The sequence below is a fragment of the Diceros bicornis genome, chromosome 18, assembly GCF_020826845.1.
Source record: "Diceros bicornis minor isolate mBicDic1 chromosome 18, mDicBic1.mat.cur, whole genome shotgun sequence".
Lineage (NCBI taxonomy): Eukaryota > Metazoa > Chordata > Mammalia > Perissodactyla > Rhinocerotidae > Diceros > Diceros bicornis.
The window spans coordinates 47052294-47064410 of record NC_080757.1 but is presented as its reverse complement, the minus strand read 5'-3'; the positions used below and the strand labels follow the sequence as shown (position 1 = coordinate 47064410).

At 47.4% G+C, this 12117-nt stretch overlaps 1 protein-coding gene across 5 annotated transcripts in view; it reads left to right on the top strand.

Moving 5' to 3' along the window:
* PECAM1 (platelet and endothelial cell adhesion molecule 1) overlaps positions 1 to 8950 on the top strand; it is a 74520-nt gene extending 65570 nt beyond the window's left edge. For 3 of the 5 annotated variants that reach the window (XM_058561384.1, XM_058561385.1, XM_058561383.1), the window contains 2 exons: positions 2755 to 2777; positions 7923 to 8950. In XM_058561384.1, the coding sequence (XP_058417367.1) occupies positions 2755 to 2777; positions 7923 to 7952 (53 nt within the window). In that variant the 3' untranslated portion in view covers positions 7953 to 8950. Of the gene's footprint in view, positions 1 to 2754; positions 2778 to 7573; positions 7627 to 7922 lie in introns of all 5 variants that reach the window. The other 2 variants (XM_058561386.1, XM_058561387.1) reach the window with 2 other exon arrangements.
* Positions 8951 to 12117: the final 3167 nt, after the last annotated feature.

Here is a 12117-nt window from a genome sequence, read left to right as displayed (position 1 = left end):
AACTCCACAACAAAGAATTATCCAGCCCAGAATGTCAATAGTGCCAGTGTTAAGAAACCCTGGTTTAGAGGAATCCACCTCCTGCGATTCTTCCAACAGGAGAGCTGGTTTTCCTCTCTAGATATCCTGTGCCCACCTTGGGCGGTGTCCTAGGCATATCCCACCTGACAACTGGTGGCCCTGAGAAGAGATGCCAAGTCTCGCTCCAGACCCTAACCTATGTCTTTTGGGTCAGACAGGGCCCACCTTCCTGTCTGAGGATCTGCTCACTCAGCCTCCATCTTCTGCTTTCTCTTTGCCTGGAATTCAGACTTCCAGGATCCTTCTTAAGGGGGAAGAAGTCCAATGTACCAAGAGTGGCTGGTCATTGAGACAGGACCAAAGAACAGAGGGCCTCAATGTCATGTCCCCTCTGGGAAGGAGGGAAGAGCACTTGAGAGTCCCCACCCTTCCTGAAGGCCCAGAGCCAGCCAGCCCAGCGGGCACTGCCAATCCTGCCTCCAGAGAGCTGTTTCCTGCTTCAGAATGTGAAAGGGTAAAAAAATACTTCATAAAAAAAATGGATGCTACCCACCAGATTCCATTTTTGTGGTGGTTGCTCCATTACCAAAAAGAAACAGGGCTGGCCCCGTGGTTTAGCGGTTAAGTGCACGCGCTCTGCTACTGGCGGCCCAGGTTCGGATCCCGGGCGCGCCCCGACACATCGCTTCTCCGGCCATGCTGAGGCCGCGTCCCACATACAGCAACTAGGAGGATGTGCAACTATGACATACAACTATCTACTGGGGCTTTGGGGAAAAAAAGGAGGAGGATTGGCAATAGATGTTAGCTCAGAGCCGGTCTTCCTCAGCAAAAAAAAAGAGGAGGATTAGCATGGATGTTAGCTCAGGGCTGATCTTCCTCAAAAAAAAAAAAAAGAAAAAGAAACAAAACAACAAGTGTGCGTAAACTTGGTGTTCCATCGGTATCATCAGCATACTTGAATTTTAGTGTTTTGTGTTCATATTGCTTTAGGAAACAGCCCGAGGCTCTTTCCCTCTTATGTCTGATTCCAGAGCCCTGGGGGTTTGGAGGAGCGGGAAGTGTGGGGTCCTTTGGGTCCTCCCAGGTCAGATTTGGGTTGGGGGGTGGGGTGCTGCCCACAGCCTCACTCAATGTGTGGAAGTTTAGACAATGGCATGAATTTGTGGTTGGGCTGATTCATCCATTTGGCTTTTGACGCCTGCCTCTGGCAAGCCAGGACAGAGAGGGGGCCCCTTAGGAACTTCTGGCCCTGTTCCCTCTAGAGGGGACGCACAATGGAGTTGTGATAAGACAGGGTTCGAGGGGGAAGTGGACTTGTGGAAACAGGATATTTTTAAGTTAGAGAAAGAAACAGAAGGGTTGTGACTCTTGTTGTGACAGACAGGCCCTGAAACTGCCCAAGATTCAAAAGGGACCCGGTTTGAGCTTGGGCGGTAAGGTAGAAACCGAGGCCCCTTGGCATGCTTCCCTCAAGTAAGACTGAGGACCTGGGGAGGGATTATGACCCTCCAGCCGTTACCTTTACCACCTTCAGGAATGGCACCCACTCCCAATACTCACATCTATCTCCTCTGGGGCCTTCCCCAGGCAGCAAGAGGTCCCTGTGGCTTCTCCGTTTTCAGGACTATGTCCCTAGTGAGCTATTTGGGGAATCAGCCCCAACATGTAGGCCACTATCCATTCAGAATATCTGCTATTAGTGGGGGCCTGGTCCAATCCAAAGGGGCAAACCAAACGCCTCTCTTGCCTCTTGTAGTGAAATTGTCTCTAACTAATGCAGGCGGGGATCACTCACCTTCAACACAATGTCTCCTGTTCTGCTTGGTCTTTCTCACCCTCACTGTCATCTTCCTGACATTTGGCCAGGGTCATTTTGATCACTGCAGCCTGGCAGAGCCAGGAGTCCCGGCAAGCACTCTGGCAAGATGACGGTGTGGCCTCCGGACAGTTGAGACGTGGCTCCCCAGGGGAAGGGATGTGGGGGCCCCGCCCTTTGGACAGCACTTGGGCCATATATGCCAAGAGCGTTGACAATGCTTATACCTTCTGCTCCATTGATCCCAGAAGTGGAAAACTAGTATGAAATATGGAAATAGCTTTATTCCCAAAGAGGGTACTGGCAGCATTATTTAAAATAGCAAAAACTGGAAAGAACCTATATTTTTAAAATAAGGAACTGGTTAAGTAAACAATTGCACATCCATTTAATGATTATTAATGCAGCTACTAACCATTATGTTTCAGAAGGTGCCAGAAAATGTTTACAAAATCATGTTTTGTGAAAAGGATCAGCTATAAAATGGCATGTTCTGTATAATTATAACTCCAAAAAAAAGCCTTCTCATAGTTGAAAATGAGGGCAAAAGTGTTAACAGAGTTTGAAGAGTGAAACCAGAGGTAATTTTTATCTACTATTTTCTACTTTTCTGTAGTTTTCAGTTTTTTCTAAAATAACTTGTGGTACTAATTTTTTAAAAAACTGTTTAAATGTCCCATGAGCTGTCAGGGACTTTATATGCTCATCACGTGGAGCTACAGGGCCCAGGGGAAGCTGTCTGTGGGCAGAGGAGGTGTAAACCTGGGCACACAGTGAGCTGGCGGGTCTGCATCTCCTGCACTGCCACCCTCCCCCTTTTTCCTTTACCTGCTCAGCCTCTGAGATGTTGGGGGTGGGGAGCCTAACCCGTGCTCTTTGCGTGGCTCACCTCCATGTTATCCTCTATTTTGCAGATTTCGTGGAAAACAGATATTCTGTAAGTACACATTTCATGAACATTATTTTTTAAAAACAGTCCATTGAACAGTGAAATATTTCCAGACTTACCCAGGTTCTGCATTCTCACTAGTTACACCCCTGTACTGGCCTCCTCTGTTTTAGACCAGGAGCCCTGGTTTCCTCTGACTAGCCTGGGCCTTTGGAGGTTTGGTCATCAGGCTTAGCCAGGTTTTCTGGGTCAGTTGTAGTTTTGAATATTCTCTCCTACTATTTCCATCATTACGTCTCAGCTTACATATGAAGAGACGCCCTGGAAATCCCCTCAAAAGCCTGAGAATCTTGGGCACTTAGTTCCGAATGAGCAAAGTACGCATTTCCTCCTGGTCCAGGGTTCAGTCTTGGGAAGGGAGGCAGATTCAGGGGGTAATGCTTGGAGGAGTGGAGCACCCAACAGCTCATTTAAACTTCGAGATCGTATGCCCGTCACTCTTACACACCAGGCCCTCTGCTGCAAGGGACACTCAAGGTCCTTGACCAAATGAGGGAATCAGATGAGTTATCACTGATGAGAAAGCAAGGTGATAACAGCTCCACCAGATACTATGGGAACATAGAAGAGAGGGGCTGCATTCTGCCTAGTTAGTGGTCTGTTCACCAAGGAGGGGTCATCTGGACAGGCCGTGAAGAATGAGTGGGATTACAGCAGCCTCCAGGTAGAAATACCAGCAGAGGCAAAGGCATGAGGGACAGAGCAGTTTCAAGCAGCTCAGAATGGGAGGAGAAGAGGGTGACAGTGACAATCGATAGGAAGAGGTCAATTAGGACTTGCATGTGAAGGACTTGAGCGCCTCATTATGAACTCCAATACTTTCATTCTGTAGGAAATAGAGCATTTAGGAAGCTGCTACTTGGCAGATGGGAATATTTAAAAGATATGCAGGGGCTGAGCCCGTGTCATAGTGGTTAAGTTCGCGTGCTCCACTTTTGCAACCCACCCAGGATTCACGGATTCGGATCCCGGGCGTGGACCTACTCACCACTTGTCAAGCCACGCTGTGGCGGCATCCCACATATAAAGTAGAGGAGGATGGGCACGGATGTTAGCCCAGGGCCAACCTTCCTCAGCAAAAAGAGGAGGATTGGCAACAGATGTTAGCTCAGGACTAATCTTCCTCACCAAAAAATAAAAAAATAAAAAATAAATAAAAAAGATAAATAAAATAAAAGAAATGCAGAGGTTCAAGTTCAAATTTTGCAAAGACCCTGCCCCTCCATCCCCTATCTTCCTACTCCTAGTCTTTTTATGAGCTACCCAGCAGCGCAGGAGTTAACTATCTGGGCAGCTAGTATCTTAAGAAATGAGGAATTTGCCTCACGAACTACTTCTTTAAGGTCTGGGAAGAACTTTGAGCAAGATTGCTGGTAGCCCTTCCAATGGGCCCCTGGCTTCCTTTGTTTTGCCCAAGTCTGAATTCTTGTAAAACAGAGAACTCATTATGCCTCTGATGGACAGGAAGCCACTGACATTCTTTTTACGGAGGAAAGCTATCAATTTAAGGAAAGGAAAAATGAATTGAATGTCTTTTTCTAGCCTATACCCACTCAGACTCCTGAAATCAGAAACTATTGCATTGGAAGGGCAGGGAGCCCAATTTATAGGTGTGAAAACCGAGGCCTGAATTGGCAGAACAGCTTGTGCAGGGTCACCCAGCTAGTTAATAGCAGAGCCAGGACCAGAACTCAGGTCTCCAGACTCCCTGGCCGGTCTACAACACAACACTCCCTCCAAGAAGTGATGTCACTGCCCCAGCCATCATGGCCTTGAGAGTGGAAGGTAAGAATGGGCAGTGTGGGACCCGGATAGAGAGATGTTCTCCCACTGCAGTAAACATGGTTGTGTCCACCCAAGGCAGGTCTGCTGGACCTGTAGGACCCACTTATTTACTTTGTCTTCAATCCAACGGTCTCTCTGGACAAAGGCTCCAAGCTCCAGGACACACAGAACTTGCCCTTTCCCCAGAAGCTGGCCCGTGGGCCCAGAAGTCTGCTCCTAGGATGCTCCTGGGACCTCACCCATGGCTAGTCCTGAGACCTCACCCATGGCTAGTCCTGCCTCCCAAAATAATAAAGACTTTTGGCGGGAGCACAGTGGTTCCCAGCCATTGGGAAAGGGATTTTGAATCTTTAAGCAAATGCATTTTGTTTATAAAAGAAGCAGGTATAGTTTCCCTAATAATCAGCTGGTGAGGGTCAGGAGAAAATTAATTGAATTGCCCAGCAGGGAAATGGGAGGGGATTTCCTTCCTCAAATCAAACCTGGCGATCATTCCCAGTTGTTTAATGGCCGTTGCTTCTGAAAACATATTGGAGGAAATATCTTAACAATGAGATAGCCACTTAGCCAAATACTAATTTAGTATTGTTTGACTTGCTTCAATGGCACATTCTGACTTCATTTTTCCTCTGCCATTTTTGCCTTGTTTATAAATCGTGTTTGTGGCCCAGGCAGACAGATAACGTGAAAGAGAACACCCTGTACTTAAGTGAAAGAGGTGAATCTGGACCTGCGTGGGTCTTAGGATCTTGGAAAGAACCTTGCCTTCTTACTAAAAAAAGGCAATTCCCAGTTACAGCTCACCTCCCCCTACTCCTGGGAGCCAGCAGGTGGCTGCACTGCAGTGGGAACTGCCCAGGAGTTGGGATCAAGAGACTGGAGTGTGAGTTTCAGCTCTCCAGCCATCTTTTGGGTGAGCCTCAAGCCTGAGCTTCCCAATCTGTAAAACGGAGATGATGATGACAACAACAAAAACAATAATAGCTACCCATGAGGAGTGTCTTAAGAGTTAAATGAGAAACACGTGCAAAGTGCAAACTACCGTATAAACACTAGTTGATTATCTATTTTAAAGTTCCTTTCATCAAACACTCTGGCAGTTTGGGGTGTGGATAGGGAATTTATCTCACTTGGCCCTGAAATGCCCCTGTCACATGAGGAAGATGTGACAGTGGTTTACCCAAGGCACAGGATTCCACCAAAGCCAGCCTTTGACTTAGGAATCAGAGACCCCCGTTAAAACTTGACATTTCCCTGACTAGCCATTTACTATCCGTGTCACTTTGGGCAGATCTTCTAACCTCTCAGGGCCTCAGTTTCCTCATCTGTAAATTGGAGGTAATAACCCCGCCACCCACCACCCGGTTGTTGCAAGGATTAAATGAGCACCTAGCACAGGCTTGGTTTATTGGAAGTGCTCATGAGAGGCACATTCTAGAAGCAGGAATAGAGATCCCACAAGTGTTAGAAGCAAAATGGCACTTGAGAGCATCCACACCATGTTCTGGCCAGAGGTGGGGTGATTTCATGGCTGTACTTGGGTGGCTGACGGCTGGCCTCTGAGTCAAGCACAGGCAAGACCACAGACCTTGGATGTGAGCGTGTTAACCTTTACTTCAAAATCCCCAAGGCCCAGTTGACTGTGGCCCAGCCCTTCCCATTTCTGGGACTGGTTCTGTAAGCAGCTCCCCAAGCACACATTTCCCCCAGAGAGGGAGAGCAGAGGTGTCTGGGGAGGGACTTGGTCTGGGTCCTGCAGAAAGACTGGACACCAGGGTCACCCGTGCAGGTGGAGCAAAAAATTGGGGGCAAGGGTAGCTGGCAGGGCTGGCGGACCTCCAGCCCCATGAGGACAACACAGCTCTCTTGGCCCGCTTGCCCCGGTCTCTCCTGACAAAGGAGGAGGAAGACCCTCGGCCTTCCAGCTGGAAGACCGGCATCCTGTTCCGAGAGGATCCTCAGACCCAGCAGGGCCAGAACAAACAAGGACTCTAGCTCACCCCACCCTCAGGCAGCCAACCAGCCCAGCCATGGGGTTCCCAAGGTCCTGGCTAATCCTCACAGCTTCTCCTGCTCCTGCCTTCCTGAGTTCCACCTGCAGCAGGGTGCCCTGTGCTCACGGAGGGACCAGAGTCATGGACTCAGATGGTGTCTGCTCTTCAGGGCTCACCATTGCCCAGGGCCCCTCTATTCCAGTAGCTCCCAGCATGCTCCACTCTTGCCCCCCCCCGCTCCATCCATTTGTCAAAGTCCGCCCCACCTTGGAGGCTGCTCCAGAGCCACTTCCCTGAAGCCTTCTGGGATTCCCTCTCTGCCCAGCTAGGGTCCTCTCACTGCCCCTGGACTCCTTCTGCAGTTTGTCGGGACCGCTTCCACCTTGTACTTCTTGGTGGCATCGTTTGTCAATTATTGAGAGGATATAAAATTCTTAGGGGCAATTTCTTGCATCTTCAGCGTAGAGAACAGTGCCTGGGTCAGGTGGGGGTCCAGTCACTGATGGTAGGTGACACAAATACCATACGAAGCATTTAGAGAACACTGCAAGATGACATACGGAATCTTTTTTTATTGTGGTGAAACATACACAACATAAAATTTACCATTTTAACCATTTTTAAGTGTACAGTTCAGTGACATTAAGTACATTCACATTGTTGTGCAACCATCACCACCATCTATCCACAGAACTTTTTTATCATTCCAAACCAAAACTCTGTCCCCATTAAACACTAACTCCCCGTTCCTCCCAGCCCCTGTCAACCACTATTCTACTTTCTGTCTCTACGAATTTGACCACTCTGGGTACCTCATATAAGTGGAATCATACAGAATTTGCTTCTTTTGTGTCTGGCCTATTTCACTTAGCCTGACATTTTCAAAGTTTATCCTTTTTAAGGCAGAATCATATAATTTTAAAACATGTGAGTTTGATCATATGACTTCACTCCTTCATTTTTGAAATTAAAAAACAGACCTAGAGAAGGTTCATCTCATTTTAGAGGTAGAGCTGGAACAAGAAGCCAGGTCTCTCTTAACTTCACTTTTACTGGGGGTAAGTATAGAACCCATGGGACATAGTGCTGGGTGCACAGTGGGTGCTTGATGGAGTTGGTTGACAGCCTGATGTGCTACATGTATAGGGGGAGTAGAGCACAGTGGACATAGAGAGAAGGGAGAAATGAGTGTGGGTAGGAGCTGCCCCGACAGGGTGGGGATACCAGTGGATGACAGCACTGCTTTGGAGTTCCTTTGAGAAGACCTGTCTGCAATTTTGCATATCTTTCCACTAGGCCAGTCTTCAGTCCTGAAGTGTGTCACCATATCTTGTCTTGTCTCTTGTCACTACAGAGAACCGAAGGCTCCCTTGATGGAACTTAGGACTGCAAGAGTCCTGGGAGGACATCCACATTCCAAGAAGAGCAGACGATTCCTGTATTCCAAGAGCTCTGTGCACTTATTTATGAACCTGCTCTGCTCCCACTGCACATAGCAATTCCTCAGACCAAGTCACCAGTTCTTAAATCCATCTTACTACATTTATGTTGCATATAAAGAGATGCATAGAGGCTGGCTAATTTCCAACATGGCCCACCTCCCACCAAGTTGGAGCATCCTCGAGAGTGGAGAGCTGCAGAAGGAGGTTCAGAGTAAACAGGCCATTGGGATATTTCGAAACTTGAATATTTTGTCTTGTACAGAGATAAAGAACTTTTCCAAGTACCCTCATACACAGAAACCTGTTTTTGTTTTGTAGTCACTCACTTCTAGCGAATGGCCTGGCTTAGGGCCTAGTTTTTCTCTTTGCCTTTGGTCCTTCCAAGGCCTGTGGCTCTGGGTAGTCCTTGTTCCTTGGAAGGGCACAGCATGACCAGAGAGCGGCACCCTGTCCCCTCTATGACCTCACCCACCACAAATGGGAAAACAAAGCTGCTTGGGAGCGACCCCTTTGGATGCCAACTTGAAGACAAGGTTCATTCCAGGCAATGCACAAAATAGAAAATGAAGTTGGACAAAGCACAGATGTTCTTAAGCTGTTTTTCTATACCCTTTCTTTCTTTTTCCTCTACCTTGCTGAAGGCTGAAAGACAGGAAGATGATGGCCTACAGCAAATATTGTTTTTAATAGAAAAATGAAATGCATATTTTTCTTACTAATTTTCTTTTTATTTATTCCTTCCTAAGGAAATGGTCTCCTGAGGTCTTAAGATGTTTCTGATGGTGTCTTGAGTGGGTGGACGAGGGGCTGTGGCCATTTTGTGGTGGAATTTCACTAGTGAGCACACCTAACCGAAACCACTTCCCCCATCCACCTCAGAGTCATGGCTGCAGGGACACTGTGGGGTGTTATATTAAATAAATTTGATCTTTACTCTTCACAGACCTGTGAAATGTCATCTTCTGAGAGGCCACGTGCATATAGAATATCTGTAGTGCTCAAGGACTCCTCAGGCCTTCTGAAGTGACAGAGAAAACCAGGCAGGTCTCATCAGCAGGCTGAGAGGCCAAGGGCCTGTGTGGTGTCATTATCCACTCAATATCCATTGGCTAGTCTTCAGTGTTTGCTTCCCAGCTGAAGACCTCTAGGCCATCCCTGGCAGATAGGGTTGTTAGACTGAGCAAAAAAGCAACAAACACCCCAAAAAAACAAGATGCTCAGTTAAGTTTGAATATGAGATAAATGAATAATTTTTTAATGTAAGTATGCCCCCATGTAATGTTTGGGACATGCATATACTACACAAGTACTCATTTATCTGAAATTCTAATGTAACTAGGCATCCTATATTTTATCTGGCAACCCTACTGCAAAGCATCCTCCTACCCCTCTAAGCCTCAGGAACCACCCTTCCTAGTGGCCTCAGACCAGACGTCACTGCCCCAAGGGCCGGGTCCCCATTAGAGCACCACTCCACTGGGCCTGAAGGCAGAGAGAGATGTGAATGCATGTCCTGGCTCTGCCAGATTCCAGCTGCAGAAACTCAACGGAGCCTCTTAACCTCTGAGCTTCAGATTCTTCATCTCTAAAATGAGGAGATTAGACTAATGGTTCTTAACATTTGGAGGGTGTAGACTCCTTTGAAAATATAATGAGAGCTATGGACTCACACAACACACACACAAAGTTGTATCACAAAAATGCTATACCATTTCCCAGTTTTCAGGACCATGGACTCAGGTTGGAGGCAAAGGATTAGATGATCTCTAATGAGCTTCAAGTCTGATAGTCAATGTGTTGATGATCTGGGGAGACCCCAGAGCCCCCGTGTCAACCCCTCAGTCCGTTGCTGCTACCAGAGGAGGGCCATTGCCATGGAAGACCCTGTTCCTACCGCTTATGACGTATGATAGAGCATAAGTGGGTTTTTAATTATTTTTCCCCTCTGCCTATATTTCTGAGGAGGAAACCACACACTTAGGAATCTTTCATAGATTTAACGGCTAAAAATCTCTAAATCCAGGATCCCGGTGCATCTGTCCTAACCCGCCGGCATAACCAAGCGTCTGAGCCTGAACTTGTCACTTAACTGGAACCTCCAGGCACCATTTCCGGGAGATGCCGTTTCCTCAGCAGAGGAACTCGTTAGTTAGAGCTCCCTCTCGTGTCCTCATGTTGTAATCAATCCTTAAAGAACTTAAAACACCCCTTAGCAAACTCCTAGTGGAATTTTTTCCCCTCTTCTGAGGAGGCACAAGAGGTCAGCCACCCATTTCATGAGCGTATACTGAGCGCCCCGTCAGCGTTAACTGATTAACTGAACTCTCAAGGTCAACATTCATTCATTAAAGCAGTGGTTTCCTACCAGGGCAATTTTGCCTCCTGGGGGTCATTGGGCAGTGTCTGGAGATATTTTTATTTTTTATTTTTTTAATTTATTTTTGCTGAGGCAGATTCACCCTGAGCTAACACCTATTGCCAATCTTCCTCTATTTTGTATGTGGGCCACTGCCACAACATGGTCACTGACGAGTGGTGTAAGCCCATGCCTGGGAACTGAACCCTGGCTGCCAAAGCAGAGTGCACTGAACTCAACCACTAGGCCACCGGGGCTGGCCCTGGAGACATTTTTAGCTGTCACTGATCATCCCATTGGGTGGGGGTCTTATCGGCATCTGGTGGATAGAAGCCAGGGATGCTGCTAAATATCCTACAATGCACAAGACAGTCACCACAACAAAGAATTATCGAGTCCAAAATGCCAATAGTGCCAAGGTTGAGAAACCCTGCATTGAACCAGCCAGTTACATTTGTTTACTCAACAAGCTTGTATCCATCATGCTGTGTTCCCGATACTGTTGGGAACAGAAAGATTATAAGAATCACATGGGGGCCAGCCCCGTGGCTTAGTGGTTAAGTGCGCACGCTCCACTACTGGCGGCCGGGGTTCGGATCCCGGGCGCACACCAACGCACCGCTTCTGCAGCCATGCTGAGGCCACGTCCCACATACAGCAACTAGAAGGATGTGCAACTATGACATACAACTATCTACTGGGGCTTTGGGGAAAAAATACCATCACGTGGCCCCTACTTTCCTGGAACATACAATCCAGTAGAGATACAGATGAGTAGAGAGCCAATTACAACAGTGGGACAAATTCTGTGATGGAGAAATTCAAAGCAAATGGGGCACAGAGAAGGGGCTCCTCACACAGACTTCGGAGGATCAGAGAAAGTATCCAAGAGTAAGCTGGGTTTAACCAAAGACCTGAGGGCAGGTAGAGGGTACCAGGTGGAAAAGTTGGGAGGAGGAGTATGGCCGGCAAAGGGGGAATGTGTGCTAAGGCCCTGAGGCAAGGGAGAGGATGGTGTCCTCAACGAACAGCAAGAAGACAGCCTATCAGACCCTGGTCCTTTCCAGCCCTAGAATTCGATTAGACCATTGTCTCTGGGAATTTCCGCTGGAATCCACTGGCCTGACTCAGTCTTTGAGAGTCTTAAGAAGAAGATGCCTGAAAGTTGCTCAGCAAGGAGTCAGTTCCTGAGCACAGCTGTTTTGGGGACTCTCCACCAGTGTCACTAGAATGTTGGAGAGAAAACCTCTGCCATAGGTCAGATTCGGCCCTTGCTTACACCATGTGGCTCAGGTGAAAAGGTGAACTGGAGGAAGATGGATGTCCAGCAAGCTATTTGAGGACAGCCTCCAGAGCTGGAGTCCACAAGGTGAGGGATGGGGGGAGGGCATGGTGTCTGTGAGCCCCCTGAGAGTAGGTGCAAAAAGTTATGAGTACACAGTTTTCTGGGAGAGAGTCCGTAGCTTTTATCAGTTTCTCAGAGACATGATCCAAAAAAGGGTTAAGAACTACAAAATAATAAAAAACACATATTCTCCAATTGATTTAATGTCAGTTGAAAACCCAAAAAGAGTGGTTAACTTATTTGTTATCAAAGGGTCTACTTCATGGACAGTTTTAAGTCCGATATCTCTAGACTTGGCTTGCCTTGAATAAATTGCTCAGAATAAAGAAATAAATGGTAATTTCAGTGTTAAGAAGAGACAGCCCTCACCTCTCGAGGGTAATAAGCTATTAGACTGTTTGGGAAT